At 35.9% G+C, this 19,869-nt stretch overlaps 2 protein-coding genes across 4 annotated transcripts; one reads left to right on the top strand and one right to left on the bottom strand.

Moving 5' to 3' along the window:
* The first annotated feature begins 1,399 nt into the window (after positions 1-1,399).
* Positions 1,400-8,956, top strand: LOC128996688 (MIP18 family protein galla-1). Its single transcript, XM_054422124.1, has 5 exons — positions 1,400-1,937; positions 5,220-5,299; positions 6,468-6,651; positions 8,091-8,189; positions 8,804-8,956. Exons 1-4 carry the CDS (start codon positions 1,748-1,750, stop codon positions 8,186-8,188), a joined length of 552 nt encoding a protein of 183 aa, XP_054278099.1. The 5' UTR covers positions 1,400-1,747; the 3' UTR covers position 8,189; positions 8,804-8,956.
* A 297-nt stretch (positions 8,957-9,253) lies between these two features.
* LOC128997275 (p53 and DNA damage-regulated protein 1) lies at positions 9,254-17,743 on the bottom strand. Of its 3 annotated transcripts, none has more exons than XM_054422893.1 (4): positions 17,553-17,729; positions 15,331-15,659; positions 10,436-10,674; positions 9,255-9,620 (listed from the first exon to the last, which is right to left on the bottom strand). In XM_054422893.1, the coding sequence occupies exons 3-4, from the start codon at positions 10,659-10,661 to the stop codon at positions 9,448-9,450; spliced, it is 399 nt and encodes a 132-aa protein (XP_054278868.1). In that variant the 5' UTR covers positions 10,662-10,674; positions 15,331-15,659; positions 17,553-17,729; the 3' UTR covers positions 9,255-9,447. The 3 variants fall into 3 exon arrangements, 2 of the variants coding, with proteins under 2 accessions (XP_054278869.1, XP_054278868.1); XR_008491116.1 differs by lacking the exon at positions 9,255-9,620 and adding an exon at positions 12,177-13,221 and having other exon boundaries at positions 10,544-10,674; positions 17,553-17,743; XM_054422894.1 differs by lacking the exons at positions 15,331-15,659; positions 17,553-17,729 and adding an exon at positions 12,177-12,313 and having other exon boundaries at positions 9,254-9,620.
* Positions 17,744-19,869: the final 2,126 nt, after the last annotated feature.

Genomic DNA, 19,869 nt, shown 5'->3' with positions numbered 1-19,869 from the left:
TTATTTACACGTTAAACATCATTTTTTACAAATACATAAGTGACATGTTCATGATATCAGAAATCAGAAATCCTTTATTGTCCTTAAGCAAAACAATCTTGCAATAGACATGGTCACATATTATGGTAAAATAGGGTTTCACAGTAACCCAGTTAGACTAGATTAATAAGCTAATATCACAGACAATAACAGGTAAAAATTTAAAAGTTTAAAATTAAAAAGAAGGCTGTAGGCTGGATGGAGAATATACTAGATTAAGTTAGGAGCCCAGTATGACAGTATGAATATTTGAAAAAAAGAACAATATTTAAAACTTTGCTGATTATGATAGTAGACGTATACCTCTACTGAAAAAATGTATTTTGCTTGACAATGGTAACTATACGCAGGAATGCTTTACAATAAATAGACATCTGAACATAAAACCCTTGACATGATTGTGTTAGAAACAAGTAAATAACATGCATGGAAAAATAATGTGACAGAGAAAATAACGTATGCCTACAAAAACTAGATCATACTAGCAACCTGTCACTTCGAGACTTCAAAATCCGTGATATATTTGATATGTAGTTGATAAGGATGAAACCGATTATGTCTCATCATATCACTATTATTTTTATTGCGTAGGTACGCGATCTCTTCGAGACATTTTAGAAAAATTGCAAATACTAATAAAACATACTATGAAAACACAAAATCTTCTCACAACACAATTTCTACGTCATTTTCTTCTTTTTATTTTATACAAATAACTTTACAACATTTTACTTAAATTCACTGAAATCACCAACTACAGATAACCCCATTTTGGTATGGATGCAAACAAAATTGTATCATGGACCATCTGTTTTGATACAAACAAAAGTAAGATCATCATGAAATAGTTCAGATGATTGACAACGGAATTCAGCAAAATCTATGAAATTGAAATTATAATAGCCCATAGGACGAAGGGCTTTCATGGGATATCATCCAAACTCGCAATGGGCACATCTAGAGGATAAGAGCTTTAAATTGATACCAAATACGCCTATAAAAATAAATATTTAGGCCGTAGTGAAATATTACCCCTGATTGCGTTGACGGTAAGAACCATAGATATTATTATCATAAACGCTGCGGAGCGGCATGGGTCCTGTATTTAAATTCTCCGCCAACCTATCTAGCAGGAGGTGGAAACAATGGGTGAATTCTGTCAATGGTTCTCGGTTCTGTACTAAAAATCTCAATACGGTACCTCAGGTCGGTACGATCCCGGTCTATCGTATCAGCTGCCTTTGAAATGAAATCAGCTGTTCGTTCTCATATACGTCACTTCACTGTTTAGTGTTTTGCGTTCCCATTTCCCAATTCCATTCCGATTTCCAAGTTGTCTTCGTTCTGCTTCTGCTAATCTGCTAGCTCTAGCATCCATATTTTACATCAATCTTCAAATAGAAGAGAAGGTTATGTGATATGAGTGTTGCAACTAACTATTGTAAATAGTGATTATAATTATCTAAGACATTTTTGTGCTATCATGTAAAGTGATAAATTGGTCTTGCAGTGGATTGATTGTAGAAAATAAGTGTACATGTCTGTGCGTTTTAGCATGTCATGTCCTTGAATTTAGTTTTAAGACTGTTTACAAACAACAACAAGCACTAGCCTAAACAAGACTTTCTAATTTTCGTGAATTTAAAAATCCGCTATCAAATATGAACGTTTTCCACACTCGTAAATTATAAATTGGTAATTTGGTAAAATGCTATCAGCTATCATAAATAAAACAAAGTCCTTAGTGGGAATTGTTGAGAATAATTCTGACAGTCCAACTAAAATATCTATCTCATCTCTTGCGACTCACGAAAACTTATTTTTAAACAGGAGAGATTCTTTGGACATGGCTAACAACAATGATGGAGAAAATGAACAATTGCAAGACAGTATATTCGGTAAGTAAAAAGACCTAGTCATTGCTACAGTACACACTGAACAATGTCACCTTCATGTTAAGATAAAACTTTTAAATGTTTTGTTTAGTCCTAGGTTTCTCAAATGTGTAGGGCCTAGGTTTAGTCTGGGAAGAGCTTTGGGGAGAGGATTTTAACACGTTGACTGCACTTCGGTCGCACTTTTTTTTTTTTTTTGGTTGCACTTTGCGTCGCTAGCACTTCGATGTGGCGCTCGCCGACAAAAGTTGGCACCAGACCAACAGAAATATATTTATTTATTTATTTATTTATTTATTCATATTGAGTCAGTGTGAGCTTAGCCTCAGACGGAGACGTTATAATCGTTGCCAGCCTGCCAGCTTAGAATGCGAGCTTTACTTTGGTGTAGGTTGGTACTAAAATTTCCCGTAAAATCCTGTCTGGCAATGCTTTTGTCCCGGTTTCGGGGATTTTTTCTCTTCAACCCACATTACAAAGACACTGGATACGGATCCGTGCAGTGCTGCTACCTTTGGGTGTTTCAGTGAACTACATCCACTCTCAGGGTAACGCAGCACAGTCACCACTGCTCTTTTGTGATTCGTCAGACTGAAATATTTGAATGCCAATTGCGTTCGCTGATTCGGTTGCGTGCCGGGGCTTCGCCCGCCACTGGGAGCGCCTGTACGTGGTTTTCAGCAGTCATCGTGTTAATTGAAAAGAACTGAAGGTTATAATAAGTAGCCTATGGTCAGGTTAGGGCCGCATTTAGACAAACGGCGCCCCTGGGCACACAAAACAGTTGCACCCTCCCTGCCGTAATATTGGTCACAAACGTAAATAATGTCACGATCATTGTCATTGAGTATAGCCTAGTATGTACAAGGATACCGTAATCCGTTGATATTTAAAAGAACAACTCCTTTAAACTGTATAATACCATCACATTAAACTTCACAGTAATTGGCATATATAATCTGTCCCTAATACTACACCTCTAATGAGATTAACTGAACAATGATAACAAATCAGAAAATCTCAATCTTCTAAAATGTAGCAAGTGGAAAATTTACAATACTAATTGTATTGCAAGAAATATATATATGAACCCACTAGTTTAAAAAAAATAATAATTGTTGATATTACTAAAATGTTATTTGGACGGTGTATAAAATAAATTGAAAAGTAGGCCGGTAGACGGTATGAGTTGTTTAGTCATTTATTTGACATCAACCATAGAATAATACATAATAACTTAACACAAAATACATTTATGATGGACAACATTCATGTCCCGAAACATCATTCAAATTGTCGTCTCTAAGCGAAATACCAGACCGATTCGACATTGTTTACTAACAAAGCATACAAACAGAAAGACACAACCTGGGCAATCAGGTTAGTAAACAGGAGTGAATTATACAGGCAGTCGCTGCATGGATGTCGTCGGGACTACAGCAAAAACGAAATATCACACGCGAAAGAGCAGGTTATTCCCAACACGGCAGTACCAAACAAGGCAACCTTTTGCTTGCTAAGCACAGCAAATTAAACTTACTTACTTACTTGAATACTTGTTGTCTTAATCTTTGACCGAAGTATATCGGATTGATTGCGTCGTTATACTAATATTTACAAAATTATTATATACAAAACTTGTTTTACAAAGTATCATAAAACTTAAAACTTTAAACTTAGGCTGTGGTAAGCGTGTCTATTTCTCAACCTGGCATCAAAGGATCATTTGACAACTCGTCAAGACTATACAGGGGCCTATTTGTGAGCAAGTTCTTCAGCTCGGACTTAAACGCTGTACCGTCAAGGTTCCTTAGGTGGTTTGGAAGGGAGTTGTAGATTTTGATAGCCGATCGGGGGTATCTAAACTACACTCGGGGGCTCATAGCACTAGCAGGGCTACCGGTCTGACGTGCGGGCTCATTCGTGGGATTCATTCAAGAGGTTAAAATTTTGCACCCCCTAAAATTTGGCACCCCAGGCAGTGGACCTAATGGGAAATGCGGTACTGGGTTAGGTATAGTAGCCAGCAAGTGATGCAATGTTTCACAAAAAAATTAAATTTTTCTAGCTCTAACCAACTGTGGTTTGTTCATTTTATAAGTTACATGGGTATTTATTTCGGACCCACAAGTCACCTAAAATGTTCTGTAGGCCTAAACGCTTGACAATAACACTACAACTTTCTTGATGACTTTTTTTGCAGCAAGGTTTCATTTTATTACTTATTAATTAAATAGGTGTATATATCAGCTATAAGCAATGACCCCAACTCACTAGGGGACTGGTGGGAATTTTGGGGTTTTGGGGAAGACATCCAACAAGGTTAATCAACGAAAGAGATGGTTAATTAGCCAGGTAATAACTTAAAGGTTAAAAACCGGGAGGAATGGGAAATTTTCCTGAAATAGGCCTAGGAGAAGTTTTCTTGAAATGGGGAACTTTAGTCAAAATCAACCTAAACATTGGTTGTTGAGGCATTGCTGTGTTGCTTGGTTTGTTGCGAGCGTTGCTATTGGTCTGTGGTGAGATCTGCCGACGTTTAGCAGAGATTGGAAATCAATTAGTAAAGGTTGGAAGTAAAAATGTTACCAAATAAGCAACAGTTAAGTTTAAGCCTAGGCTATATGAAAACAAAAATTGTAGGCCTACACTGATCGGTAATCTGATAGCTATAATCATAGGTTCACTGCAGAACTTTACTCGAATGTCGAATGTACATAAGTTTTAGTCAGGGTAAACTAACCAAATAAATTATAGGTTTTATTTTAGACATGTGGGGAGGGCAGATCGGGGTTTATGCGGATTCGAGGCTGCATTAAGGGTTTTGAAGTTGGGTTAGATTAGGAAGGTAAAGTGTAGGTCATAGTCTACGATGTTATTATTTATGTTACATCCATATTGGTTTTAGCCATTGGAGTAGTTGGATTAACAGCGAGAGAAAGATTTTGAAAATGCAAAATGCTAACAACTCAGAGAGCTATTCCGACTCAAGCGGTCTATTTTCATAGACAAATTTTAAAGGACAACACAACATCGACATCAATTCAAAGAGAATCACAATTTCAACTTGCCAAAAACCTTTACAACGAAACTCAATTTTTTATCCATGAATGAAAAAACAGCATGTGTGTATGATAAATGAGTTGCCGTTGGTGGTTTATTTGTCAGTGTCAACGATCTATTTATATTAGTAATTCATTTCAGCTGTTTTTCATTTTGGTAAATGGGGGACATTAGTTTTGCATTATTTTATATTGCAATATACCAATAATTTGTACGTTTCAGATTGCATAAGGACAATAAAAGACCCTGAAAAGCCTGCTACCCTAGAAGATTTAGATGTTGTCTACGAAAGTGGGGTGAAGGTAAGCTTGATAGGAAATTTTTTTAGGGTACACCTTATAGACCTATTTTGTGATTGTTCTATAATGGAAATGCAATTAAAATCGTTTTTATTCATTACTAGCTGGCCCGACAGACGTCGTCCTGTCCTAATGTGGTTTTATGTCAAAAGCTCGTTCATTTTCAAGATGAGCTCGTTCGCATAGCTCAATCACGTCCTGATGCCATACAAAATTTTAAAGTTCTCCATTTAATGTTTTTTTCTAAATCTTATAGTTTATGAGATACCATTGGCGTAACTAGAATGACTTTAAGGGGGGTTTTACACTGAGAGGTATGGAATACCCCCCAGGGTAGGAGGTGATCAGGGAAAAACCTGTAAACTTGTTTTTTAGGCTATTTAGAGACATATAAAAGAGATTCTTTAATTGAAGAAAAAAATTATTGTAAAAAAATACTTTTTAAGGTCAAAATGAGGGTTCAAACCCCTAACCCCCTTCCCCCATCCTGGATTCACCACTGTGAGATACAGATGGTGGCACAGTTAAGTTGTTCACCCTGTATAGAAACACATAGTAAAGTAGGATTTACCCACTTAAGTTTACGGGTAAACTTACTGATTATTTAAGTCGTAAGTTAGTAAAGTAGATTAGTTAATTTACTCGTGTAAATTTGATTAATTACGCGGTTTACCCACCTATTTACTTTTTGCTTTCTTTTCTATTATATTCATCTCCATTGTGTATCCTCTTGTGGAGGGGATGTCAAGAATAACTAATCCAGCTAGTAACACCATGATTTGTAAATTGTACATACTTACTTACTTTTAATACTTTTCATTGAAATGACGACCATACAAAGTAAGTACAATAACTTATATTGGAACAGTCTTATTTAAGATGATAAAAGTACCATGTGAACATTGGGATTACAATGTTATTGAGCTAAGAAGGATCAATACACTTTTTACACTCTGTTCATCAGAAATGGCAACCAGAAAAAAACATTAATTTCCAATGTAATTAAGGTGAAATTTCCATCATTGATTGACCCTCAAATTTTACGAGGTAGGCTTTAATTACTTCGGTGATTAAATCAAGGCTATAGTGATATTGAACACAACCTATCGATGACATTTTAAAGTACCCTACACTTAAAATGTTTAACAAACAACCTGTGTTTAATCTACAGGTGACAAGAAATAACGGAACTAAGGCGTACACGGTGGTTATAGAGTTTAACCCCACCGTGCCACATTGCAGTCTGGCGACGCTCATCGGACTGTGTATGCGGATCAAAGTGGAACGCTGCCTCCTCGAACAGATCAAACTGGACATCCGGATCAAGAAAGGGGCTCATGATACTGAGGACGAGAGTAAGATTATCTAAGGAAACAATTTTTTATAGAATAGTCCGCAAGCTAATGTTGATGGATTTGGTAAAAGGCAGGAGGCACTAAAAATATTGCATCATCTTTAGGACAGTTAAAAGAATTTAAAAAAAATACCGATGTTACCTACTACTATTATTATTGCTATTAGAGTGAGCTGTTGGTGTTTAATTGTAACAACAACAAATCACGACTTGTCTTCCACCTTTATCTTTTTTATGTCCCTTCTTCATATTCAAGTATGTTAGGCTCTAACCAGGCACCTCTTTTAGCGAGTTTCCAATATAGGGAATAAGCTACTACCATTGTACAATGGTAGTACTCATGGTAAGACCTGGACCCGGGACCGATTACTTTTTCGTTTTGAGGTCCCCAGAGGCCAAAAACACGATCCGTTCAAATTCATATATATATATTTATATGTTTATATATATATATATATATATTTATATGTTTATATATATATATTTATATATATATATATGTCCGTTAGCACGATAACTCGAACAAAACTTATCCGATTTTGATGAAATTTGGTATAAACGTGTAAACCTACATTTATTTGAACGAGTTTGCGAACCAGCAGGATCGGACCATGGGAACAGGGGTTTATGGGGGGTTTTATGGGGTAAAAATGGGTTTTTCCCATTTTTGACCCTAAAAATATAAAATTTTTGATTTTCTTTACCAACCATTTTATAGAGCTTAAAAAAAGAAATAATTTTGTATTTTGAAGCATTTTTGTATGCCTAATAATTACGGAGAAAATTAAAAAAGTGCAAATTTAAAATTCCCATGTTATTCTTATGGAGAAAATGAAAACTATTGTAGTTTACTTGTTTATGGATATATGTTGATCAAATTTGGCAAATTTATTTATTTCATCCTATACTATTGACGTTTTGTCAAAAAACACTGTTATTCTTCCCCGTAGCAGCAAACCTAAGCACTCGTTAATTCTAATGTTATTTAAATTGGGAATAAATATGTCTTACTGTATTTATGGAAATACTAGCTGTTACCCACGGGCTGTTACCCAAATTTGTATCACTTTCTATTTAGTCAAATAGTATCTTAAAGATTACATTTTTGGAATTTTTCCTGTTCTTTTTGTTTCATTTATATTATTGTTTAATAATATACTTCTGATGTATTCCACCATGCAAAGCAGTTTCACGTTTCAACCTATGCAAATCTAACCTCATTTCAATAAATTGCAGCTAAAATTCCCCTGTAAGAAAGTTACAAACCTTTTGTAACTTTCTTTGCAGAAGTTAAAATTCTTCTTTTCTCCCAATCACTACTTCTTGTTAGTCTTTGTCATGAGTACAATTTAGTTGTTGACGTAAACATCGTTTACGTCTGTTTACATCGTTCTATGTTTGTTTATTTGAACTTAAAACTCAACTTCTGCTATTTTTCAGTCAACAAGCAAATCAATGACAAGGAAAGAGTTGCTGCGGCAATGGAAAATCCAAACCTCAAGGATATGGTGGAAAACTGCATAAAAGAGGAGGACTGAGGTAATTTAAAATCACTGGATCTTTCTTGGTGCATAAGATTTCTAACCTTTCATGATAATAATGACTAATTTACTGCTAATTTACCTAATATTATCATAATGACTAAATATCTATTATATAATTAGTGATTATGAAACTGAATCATTGTTTTACATTAGTTGCTAACCAAAGCAGAATTAGTTGTAGATTGTCATTAATCCAAAATATTTGGGACCAGATCACAAAAATGTACAAGCACACACTGTATGAGTAAAAAAAACAATTAAATTGTATATTTTCTATTTTAGGCAGGATCTAAAAGAGAGATGATTGAAAACATTTGTTTTGTTGAAGCACTGTAATGTATTTCATTTACAGCAACATGAGTAGAGTGTACCGGTACAGTAAAACATGTGATAGGCTTTCAAGATGCGGTAGAGGTTCGTTTTTTGCAGCTAAGTTCTTGACTCCCATAGCCCACTCTTACAGGCGTTTGAGGGCAGACATAGCTTTTTACATAGCAGGACAAAATTGTATTTCTTGCTTTTGCTATAGAAATATCTGAATTATTGACGTTCTACTGAATGAAAAAAATGTGTTTGATGAGATGTAAAATGTTTACATTTATGTTTCAGGTTTTAATTGCAAGCCTCGAGATTGGTTGGTATAAAGATGTAAATAATTTGTAGAAATGTAAATTTTTCATATTAAATAATATATTTATAGTATCTTATGACATAGGCCTATGTATAATTGGATCAAATAAAGGTTTTTATATGGCTATGTTATACCTTTATTGACTTTTTAACCTGTTATTGTAAATATCCAATTTTATTTTTAAAATGTTGAAATAGAAATTATTAAGGTCCAAGTCCAGCAAAAAATTTTAAGCTGGTGTTTTTTGTTGATTGGAAGATGAACAGTACTTTGACTAGAAAACTCCATGGATGTTTTAAGCTAAATATGAAAGCAGGGCGAGTTATGAGTGGAGTTAAGATTCTTTAAATAACTTTGTATTGAAAACCTTAATAGGGATTGTTAACAGGGATTGTCAATGAAAAGTGCAATTACATTTTAAAAATAATTTATTTGAAAATATAATTGAACCATCTTAAATTGTATTGCAAAAACAGTCTAAAAGGATAATCTTGAGTTGTGTATAACAACGTCTCAGACAATTGCCTTTAATTCTTAAGAGTAAAAACTTACACAGCAATTATTTTCATAGTATAAAATATATTTACAATAATAAGAAATAAAATGTGAGAAAGAGAAAGAACTAGTCCGCATGGTATCCTAGCACTTGATTTATGGCTGACATTTCTTCTCGTGTCATCGGCTTTAGATTCAGTCCTGGAACCGGATCTTCAAACTCCAAATCTCGGAGGTCATTCACCTTTACTTTCAACTCACTCCGAAGTTTATTGATCTCACTGTTGATGGTTACTTGATCTAGAACAGTAAATTTCTTATCAGAAACTGAACTATTTAGGTTACTGATAAGGTTGAAACTACTGTTGATAAAACACATTTCAGAGATTTATCAGCTGAAGACAATTTTGAATTAGGCCTACGTTTCTGTTCTGTGTATAAAGGTGTACAGTTAATTTTGATGTTTACGGTTTACTCCTTATTTTTTCAATAAGTTTAAAACAATTTTAACCAGATGATCTACATTTAACATACACTCCAGCGGAATCTATACTTATTTAATACGCAAGCAGGTTTTTTGTGACAATTACTCCTTTTAAACTACTGAACCGATTGAATGTTTTTGGTGTCAATGGAAAGAGCTTAACGTTGTGACGTACTTTCACGAAGGTCGTCTCAATCGTTGCCACGGATGACTCAGTCGTCGCTGGGTTGGATATTCCAGGGGTCTATGGGAAGGAAAAGGATAAACTCAGATATATGGCTATAAGTCCTAAGACTTCAGGTGTGCCAGTATCATCACCGTTAGTGGGAGGGGAAGTAGGGATTGCTCGGATTGCTCTAGCACTGTAGTAAAGAAACAAATTATAGCTGAAACTAATCTACGCATCTGACCCCAGTGCTAGAGCAATCTTAGCATCCAATCCCAGTGCTAGAGTGATCGAAGCATCCGACTCCAGTGCTAGAGTAGTTTAAAGTTTTCTCTAATTCTTACTGTTTCCGATATCCCAATGGTGGCCTCCTTGAGTTGATCACCCTGTACAGTATATAAGTAGATTTTCATCTATTTAATTGAAGACTTTAAACAAAGTGGACATATTTTACATAGCATTTACCTTTGTTCAGTAAATCACTGGCTGTGGAGACAGGTAGCTTAACAAGTATTGGTCCGAGGGTGAACCAAGTCTTCTTCCCCTTTTCCTTAGACAGAGCTCTCAAAGCTTCTCGGTTACTGTTGCGTCTGCGGTCGAGGTCGACAATCTCAGCTCTGTCTCGCAAAATAGAGTCAGCTTGGAGCTCTGCAGCATGCAGTTGTTTCAAGGTTAATTTAGGATTTTCCATTTCAGATTATGCTCTGAAAAAAAAAACAACATATGGTTCAGTTTGATGATAAATTGTAGCAAACAAGTAAACTTGGGAGGGGACCATTAAAACAGAATTTGCCTTTAAATCATTCAAAAACTACTTTATTGGTCTGAGAGATAAAAACTAACAGATTGGTATCCCAGCCGAGACTCGACACACGACCGACGCGCGTCTACATGTCCGTCATGGCTCAAATAAAAGTAGGCCTACCGTGTATTTTTACGTTTTAATCGTGATGTATCTAAGTGTAAAGTTTGTGTATGTGTTTCAAAACTTCAATGGGGAAGATCAAGAACTTATATTAGGACTGATGATGGCAATTTATTCTGCCGAAATGCATCTCCTGTAATAGGACACAGCAATATTACGATCGACCGGCGGACACAGGTAATTTAACCTTTTACTGAAGATTGGTATAAAAAACTGTAACAACATTTTATGCTTGTTATAAGTTGTGTTATATTGTAATAGCTCATTACTCTATGTTGTTCCTTTTGTACTTTATAGCTTTATAACTTTATAATGACTTGGAGTTTATTCTTTGTTTTTTCTTATTTATGGATTTTGGAGCGAAACCGTTAATTCGCTCTCTCTGATTTTGGCCTTCAAATAGAGAACATGTAATCTGTAAATCAAGTATTGTGTGAAGTTAATAAAAGTTATGTAGAACCAGTAAAATCTGTATATTTATTAATAAAGCCCCACTTGCAACTAAATAATTAATTAAATGAATACAAATTAGAATAATGCTTGGATGTTAAATTTTAGTTTTAACACAAGTGTATGGAGCTTGTCTTCAAATTTGAAATTTGCGGTTTGATAACTAGCAGTAATGAAAGATTTTGATGCAATTGTCACTAAAGATGCTACCTTGAGGCGGGTTTTCCTACCTGCCAAATACGGCAGCATAATTTTGAATGTCATTCGAGGGTTTTAGTATGTTCAGGTTACAGCCCATTCATTAGTACAGCCATTCAGTTAGGAAAATCGTTAAACCTGAACCATGTGAAGGGGTTGTAAAAAAAAAAAAAACGCAGCCGAATTTGACAAATAGGAAATGCCTCAATAAGGTTAATGTCAACTTGTACGGTATTGATGCACATAAAAATTAAGAATGAACTAATTATTGTACTATTGTATGTTGTTGGTTTTGAATACAAATGAACAATTGGTAAACCGTTGTGTAGCAAAGATGTTAAACAATAAGTTATTTAATGGTAGTACAGAACAATTAATTGGCATGAATAGTCCGAATAATAATTTTTAATAGTGTAGGTTATTTGTTTTGTTAAGTTATTTTATTATATGTTTTGAGTTTTACAGCAACAGACCTTTAAAAAAATGTAGGCTACTGTGCTTATCTATATTTTATTTTTTAAATGAATAGTTTAAATTTAATAACTATACAAATAATTTTACTGATTGTAATGGAAATAGTAATATAGGCCTACACTTATTGTATTAAAGAAATTAATAGCTCAACTCACTCACCACTAATTTATATATTTACATTATTTACACCCAACATCGACTATTTGGACCCAATGCTATGACAACATTTGTCTTAAATTCCTTTCCAGTCTTTGGTCCTTTCTTTTTTGCGACTGTAGCTTTCTTTTGAATGTATCTTTGGGTTTTGCATTCCTCCGTGCATCCTCCACATTATGTGTTACTCTTGGTTTGTACTGTTTAGCTCCCAACCCCGTCCGGTCTTGTTTCAAAATGGTTTTCGGGGGAAATTTATTGCCTTCGCCGCTCGGACCTAGCCCGGTTTCTTTGTCCCATCCTGACCTGAGTAGGATTTGAAATCCTTTGTTGCTTTCAGGAATTCCGTACATTGTAGGTATCTTTTTCTTCGATGCAGCGTTGAAATTGTGAACAGTGGAAGAAAGATGTTGCTTTAACGATGTATCCTCGAAACTTAATTTACACCTCTTGCAGTAAAACGGGGTGATTCGTGATTGTTCCGAACAGGTAGACTCTTCTACGGTAGTGTTTTTGGACTGTAGAGTATATTTGTCCAGAATAGTCAAGACATGAGTGTGACCTCTACTAGAAGCTAGTTGACGACAAGTGTTGCCTTTTTTGTCTCGAAGATCAAGTCGCGGACACCATCTTAGTAGCAGCTCCACCATGTCTATATTCCCAGTACAACATGCTGACATCAGCGGAGTCCAACCAAACTGATCCGTCGTGTTGATCTTATCTTCATTTCCATCTAATATTTTTTCAACATCCTTCAAATTTCCGCCTTCAACGGCCTTCATAAGTGTATTAATATTAAATGTCACTTTGACTACAGTTTTCTGTTTCTTGCAATCATCAGCTGTTTCCCTTTTTTCTACTCGCTTAGTATTGGAAACTTTTCCGATCACCTTTTCATAAAACTGTTTGACATGACTACCAGAAACAAACACAGGTCTAGGTGTTGGATTAGAATCAGTATTTTCTGAACTGCTTTTTAGTTCATCAGACGCTTTGACAAACGGCTTAATAGGGCCTATAAAGTAGGTAGAGCTTGTTTTATCCATTGATTCTGCAACAAATGGAATTTTATTACTTTATTTTGTATACTATTTCTATTAGTTTTGTCATGGGGTTGACTTGTCAATCTTTAGGTAAAAGTTATGAAAGCAATTTTTGTTTCAATGATAATGCTCATAACAAAAATGTTGTGATTAAAAAAACAATGATCAGCAAAATTCCTCTAATATCCATTCTCTTCCGAATTGTATCACGTTTACAACTGTTAATTACAACCAATCCTTAAAAACGCTGGATATTTATTTAATCGGTGTTAGGGCTTGTTCCATAAATTGAGAATCATGGTGTCAAAAAATACTATGCCACAGTTATGATACTTTTTATCCAGCTGCGTTGAAGAACATCTGCACTAACTTAAATAGTAACAAAAATAGTAAATTTTCAACAATCTGTCACCACCCATTTTGTCTGTAATCACTGAAGAATGAAAAGTAACTAGACAAATAACTTGCCCTTTCTTCTAAATTAGTTCAATATGCTGGATAACATACAGCTTAGATCCACATTTACCAAAGCCCCGGTCTCATTGACTGCTGGGAAATATATGTTCAATAGTTGGCCACACTGGTAGGCCAGCTTGGACTTAACCCTTCTGTACCTTTCTTCCAACTGCAGATACACCCTTTGTTTAGTTCTTTCTAGTTTAGGGTATAAGTATAACATTAGCCTACAATCAATCAAGAATTTTTAGAAGTACTGTACTGTACTTTTCCTATGAGTTCCACCTGAGCTTTACTTTACTTGACACTATCAAGTTACAGTAACATCACAACATCGCAATGACAAAGATTGACAAAAAGCGATAGCCTACGAGCCGGTAATGCCACTGCTAACCTTTACACTCTGCAGACGGCTCGTCCAGATTGCCAACAGTTGGCAGCCAATCTAAAGGCGGGGACACACTTGTCATACACCCTTCCGATCCTACTACGATCCGATTTGCGGGATTCCAGAAGGATCGGTGCGGGATCGGAGGGGGTGAACACACATGTCATACACGCTTCCGAACCGGCGACCCATCTCCGATTTCCTCCACCGAGTAGATCAACACTCGCCAGTCTGATTCGTAAACGTAAACTACGTGCAGAAGGTGATAAATACTGTATGTTCAAAAACTTTTGTATTCAGGATTTAGCCATGGTTTGTCTAGGTGAAGAGGAAGAAAGTCAGACAACTCTGGAGGGCAGTGGAAAACGGAGAATTTTGGTCCATTCTGCATGGAAGGAAAGCAGAAGTGCCCATTTTATATATTATAGGTTTTTCTCTCTCGAGTTCGTTTAGCTCTCCTACCCGTCCGATTTTCATGATTGTGGTCTCGAATTGAAGGTATGCACGCACAGATTTCAAATCAACCATCGGCATATATTTATCTCAAACAATTGTTCCAATAAAGGTGATTTTAAAGAAATAACCCGTCCTGCATCCGACAAACGAATAGACTGCAGTGTCGGTGCGTGATCGGAGTCAAAATCGGAGTAGGATCGGAGTATGACATGAAGCGTGTCGGAGAGGTGTAAACAACCGCGTTCAATGTTATGTACCATTCCCCTCTCCGACAGTCGTACCGCAGTATGATCGGAGTCGGATCGGAAGGGTGTATGACAAGTGTGTCCCCGCCTTAATACTGTGTGTTTGGTTAAAAGTATTCCTTGATCTGTGTATAATCATATGTCATATTATGTTATTATTGTTATTGTTTACATTTGAATTTTTTACAAGTTGTACACAGATTGAGTTCAGTAATAAAGATACTTTTGTTAAATGGAAATTAGTAAATTCTATTAAACACTGTGTGCGTATGTTATTGCGGATCATTTACATAAAAAAAATTCTTACGTAGACTACATTAGTTTTAATTAATCATAATTTAATTTGTATCAGCGAATTTCCCATATAGAAAATAAGAGCGGTTTTTACTTTAAACTTGAAAAAAAAAACATACCTTATCAATGTAAGGCTAAGGTGCCGGTAATTATTTGTTTCTGACTGAAAATTTAAAATATACATAGCCTAAGTTAACTTATTTAGACCTAAAACAACCTCGGATAAGCCGAGGCTCAGATGCTACCTTTGATGCCCAAGTTAAGTTAGGCCTAGGTACCTTAATTTTTGTTACATCCAGTTGATGGTGACGAACTCTGGAAGGCTTGCACGTTTCTGTTCAAAGAATCGAAGTTTATTGCATGGTATTGATAAGCATTTCTCAGTTTGGACCTTATGTCATCCAGGTTAGGGTCCAATTCTGCCAGTTCGCTTGAAATACTATCAAAATTGTTGCTTAAACTTTTGCTCTCCGTTATAAGTTTCACTATAGATTCACAATTGTTATTTTTATACGTCTGAGTGCTTTCTACTTTCCATTCGATGTCATCAAGTCTCTTCACAGTATTGAGAAATTGTTCCTCAAGATCTATGATAGCTTGCTCCATTCTGTAAGCAAATAATTTTTAGGCATGAACCTGAAGTATTCTTCAATCATAGGTAAATAAAGTAAATTAACATATAGCCTACTTTAAAATTAGGCCTACCTTGGCCCAAACAAGCAGGGGGCTTCTACATAGGTGAACAAATATACCTAATATAAATGGGCGAACATTAAGACCAAAACTATAGACACTTGGAGGGTTAAATCTAACCGAATGAATAATCAATAGCCTATAGGTAACGAATAATCTACACATATCAATATTTTTCATTCGATTGAGTGAAGGACGTTAACTTAAGTGCAGCCAAACTAACCAAACGATATATCGAATGAAACAATAGATTAATCGATATATCAATTCGATATTTTCATTCAAATGAGTGTAGGACCTAAAGTAAAGTGCAGCCGTTATAATTTATAGGTCTACAAATATTTTAAAATAGCCACTTTGTTCAGAATTTTATGAGGATTCCAAAAATATAATAATATAAGGAAGTAGCCTAGGTTTGCAAATAAATAAGTTATGGGCAAAAAACAGATTTCGGTACATAGCGTTTAGCTAAGAATGCATAGCCTAACCATAGCTAGGAATCTGGCTGATAATTTACATCAATATCACTACCACTTCTTTAGGATCATCAACCAGCCCTTCAAAATCACTTAAATCTTCTTATAATGCACCACGTATATCACTACTTTTGATTTTAACACTAAAACAATGATAAACGTAATAAAACACATCAGTCATCGGTGCGAGGTTAACCAAGCTGTTTACAAATACCACGTCAGCTGTCTGCTGCAATATTTTCGGAACTAAAATTAAAAGTGTCTAGAAACAGACATCAGGAGAAAGCTCTGAATCTGCTGAAAAAACCCATACCTAACTCGATCCAGTTCAATACGATTCAGTCAGTCCCAGAGCCGTCGCCGTAAACAGTGTTTGTGAGTCGCAAAAGCAACGCATAACACTACAGCGGATGTGTTATGAGTCGCTTTTACGACACATAAGTTAACACTCGGAGGGTTAAACCTAACTAACCGTAGATTATTTGTTACCTATTATTGATTATTCATTCAGTTAGATTTAAACCTAACTAACCAAACTTGATACAGTAGAACCTCTTTAATCCGAATGCCTCATTGCTGTACTCTATGTACACAGTACAGTAGTTCTTTATTGTATACTGTATTTATTGATATACGCACCGTAATTATTTCAATTGTCTCAACTTACTGTTTATTCCCTATGTTTACTAACTGTATTAAATAAACGCAGTATTTTACTTTATAAAGCATTTTTCACTTATCCCTAGCTATTGTTATGTAAAACAACAATATTTTATGTAATCCGAACTATTCAATAGTCCGAACTACACCTGGTCCCAATTAGTTCGGATTGAAGAGGTTCTACTATATATCAAATGAAATAATCAATCGATCGATATTTTCATTCGAATGAGGGTAGCACGTAAATAAAGTGCAGCCAGAAATTTATGTTTGCAACTTGCCGTACCTATGTGTAGTTACAACAATGTATAAGTGGGTACAGTTTCTTAACTGGGCTATGCTAATTTCGATTGAAACTATCGCTTCGATTAGTAAACCCTAATGCGATTTTTCACCATCAGCAAGTTTGGTAGGTTAGGTTAGGTTATGATAGTTTAATTTTATAATAGATATAGCCTATTTAAAAATATTGATTATTAATCAATATTTCCAATTCGGTAGTTTCAATCGATATTAGCATAGCCCAGTTAAGAAACTGTACCCGTATAAGTATCCTGAACTTAGTAGCTAGCTTGCTAATAAAGATTATAACTCTAAAAAGTTGGAGTAAGCTAGCTAACCAAGACAGGTTTAAGCCTAATGGGGGATTTGAACTAAATAATTAGGCCTACCTAAATTTTACCCATTGCAGCAGTTAAAACAAAAATAACTATGAAATTAAATAACCGTTCACTTGTTCACTACAGCAGTCAACAACTTACAACTTTACTTTACTTAATTAAGTTAATAGGCCTACTTCATTACTTTGAATTTGATCTCTGATCTGACTGAATATTGAATAAGCTTTGTAAGTAAAAAGTAAAGGTTAGGTTAGGTTTAGAGTTTGATTTGGTTTTTAGGTTAGAGAGGTAGGCTGGATAAGTTTTAGGAAGAGACCAGAAGAACTAGTATGTTTAGAAGAAGGGGTAAAGCGTCGATTATGAAACATTCTGTCTGGTAAGAAATCATCCTGCATTTTTCAACAACTGCGTCAAAGTCAATAATGAAGTATATTTACTGGTAGTTATTGAATTGAATTATTTTTGCTGTGTTAAGTATCTAAACAAATTATAGGCATACCATTTACTTTACCTAAAAAGTTTAGGCAACAGACAAATTTTCCCCTTTAGCTATTATTCATCCATCAATCCAACAGCAATGTTAAGTTATAGATGTATTTAATATATCTAAAAGGCAAAGCCCTTACTGACTGACTGACTCACTCACTCAGGAAAACTAAGTAGTTTTTATTCTGATAGGACTCTCGGGCTCCACCCCGGCCCCAGTGGCTTACTTACTTATACTTGAATACTTGATTCCTTCATCCTTGACCAACAAACGTTGGATAGATTGCGTCAAAAAAGAGTAACTTATAAAACACTACTATAAACATATATATATACAATTTAAACTGTACTGACGGATGTGACTCGGATTTTTGGAAAGTTGAGTGGATTGTCAATCAGTTCCTTGATGGAGTACAGAGGCCTACTGACTAGGCTCTGGCGAAGTGCAGACTTAAACTGCTTTGGTTCTAGGGTCCGGATGGTTGTCGGTAGCGTATTAAATAATTTTATCGCTAGAGATGGATATGAGTTAAGCGTGTGGCTAAGTCGACAACGGGGTGCATCCAGGTCATAGGCTCTGCGGGTTCCATAGTTGTGCTGCATGTTTCTGGTTGAGAAGTTGTTTATATTTTCTCTCAGAAGAACTAGGGTGTTTAGCGCATACTGGCTGAAAACTGATAGTATGCCAAGTTCTTTAAAAAGAGGTCTACAGTGATCGGTAGGGCCAGAGGATGTTATTAGTCTTAGCGCCTTCTTCTGCAGCAACAGCACACTCTGGGTCGCGTAGCAATGGCCCCATACCACCAGTCCATAATTTATGTGGCTATGGAATAATGCATGGTACATTATGACTAGGTAGGGACGTGTAATCTCATGCTTCAGTTTCCTGATCAGATATAATATTCTGCTTAGCCTGACGCACACTCTCTCCACATGGAGGTTCCAGTTGAGTTTGGAATCGATCCAGAATCCTAGCAGTTTGACCGCCTCGTCTTCGATGCCCTGTTTGAGGGTACACGTGATGGATTGTGTTTTATCGTCATTGATTTTAAGGCGATTCAAAACGAACCATTCTTTGGCCTCATCCAGCAGAAATGCTGCCTCGGTTCTCAGGTCGTTCAGGTTGCCGTGCCTGGTCAGTAGTGTTGTGTCGTCTGCAAAGAGCAGCGTTCGTCTATTTAGGGACAGATCTTTAATCATTATGACGAACAGGACAGGGCCCAGAATCGATCCTTGGGGCACGCCGTGGTGTATTTGCCTGATACTGGAGGAGGCTCCCTGCAACGAAACAATTTGTTTCCTGTTTTCTAAGTAGCTAACTATTGATTTGTGGACTACTCCAGTGACGCCATATTTGCCAAGCTTGGCAAGAAGGATGTCATGAGAGACCACGTCGAATGCCTTGCTAAGATCACAGAGACTGAGATGGACGGAGTCATTAGATTCAAAGGCATCAGAGATGTTCTTGACTAAGCTAAGGAGTGCAGAGGTTGTGGATCTTCCGGCCCTAAACCCATGTTGAGAATCGTTAAACAGATTGTTGTTCTCGAAATAGGCCACCAGTTGCTGTTTCATTACTGACTCCAGAACCTTAGAGAAAACAGGAAGAATTGATATCGGCCGAAAGTTTGCGGGCTGTGCCGGGTCACCCTTCTTGTAAATCGGAATGGTTTTAGCTAACTTCAGGTTTTCGAGAAAAACACCTTTAGCCAAACAGCTGTTGACTAAATAAGCAAGAGGGGCAGCAATCGATTTAAATACGGATTTAAGAATATGACTAGAAACTCCATTTATGTCCTGACTAAAAGAATCTTTAAAGTTGTGTACTATTTTAATTAGATCTTTCTCACTCACCTTTTTCCAATTTCTAAGGGTGACAGTT

Source organism: Macrosteles quadrilineatus, unplaced genomic scaffold (assembly GCF_028750875.1).
Source record: "Macrosteles quadrilineatus isolate MER2022 unplaced genomic scaffold, UCM_ALF_1.0 Scaffold_6__1_contigs__length_79288215, whole genome shotgun sequence".
Lineage (NCBI taxonomy): Eukaryota > Metazoa > Arthropoda > Insecta > Hemiptera > Cicadellidae > Macrosteles > Macrosteles quadrilineatus.
Note: the sequence above shows the minus strand (reverse complement) of the source record. Positions and strands in the feature narration are given on the sequence as shown.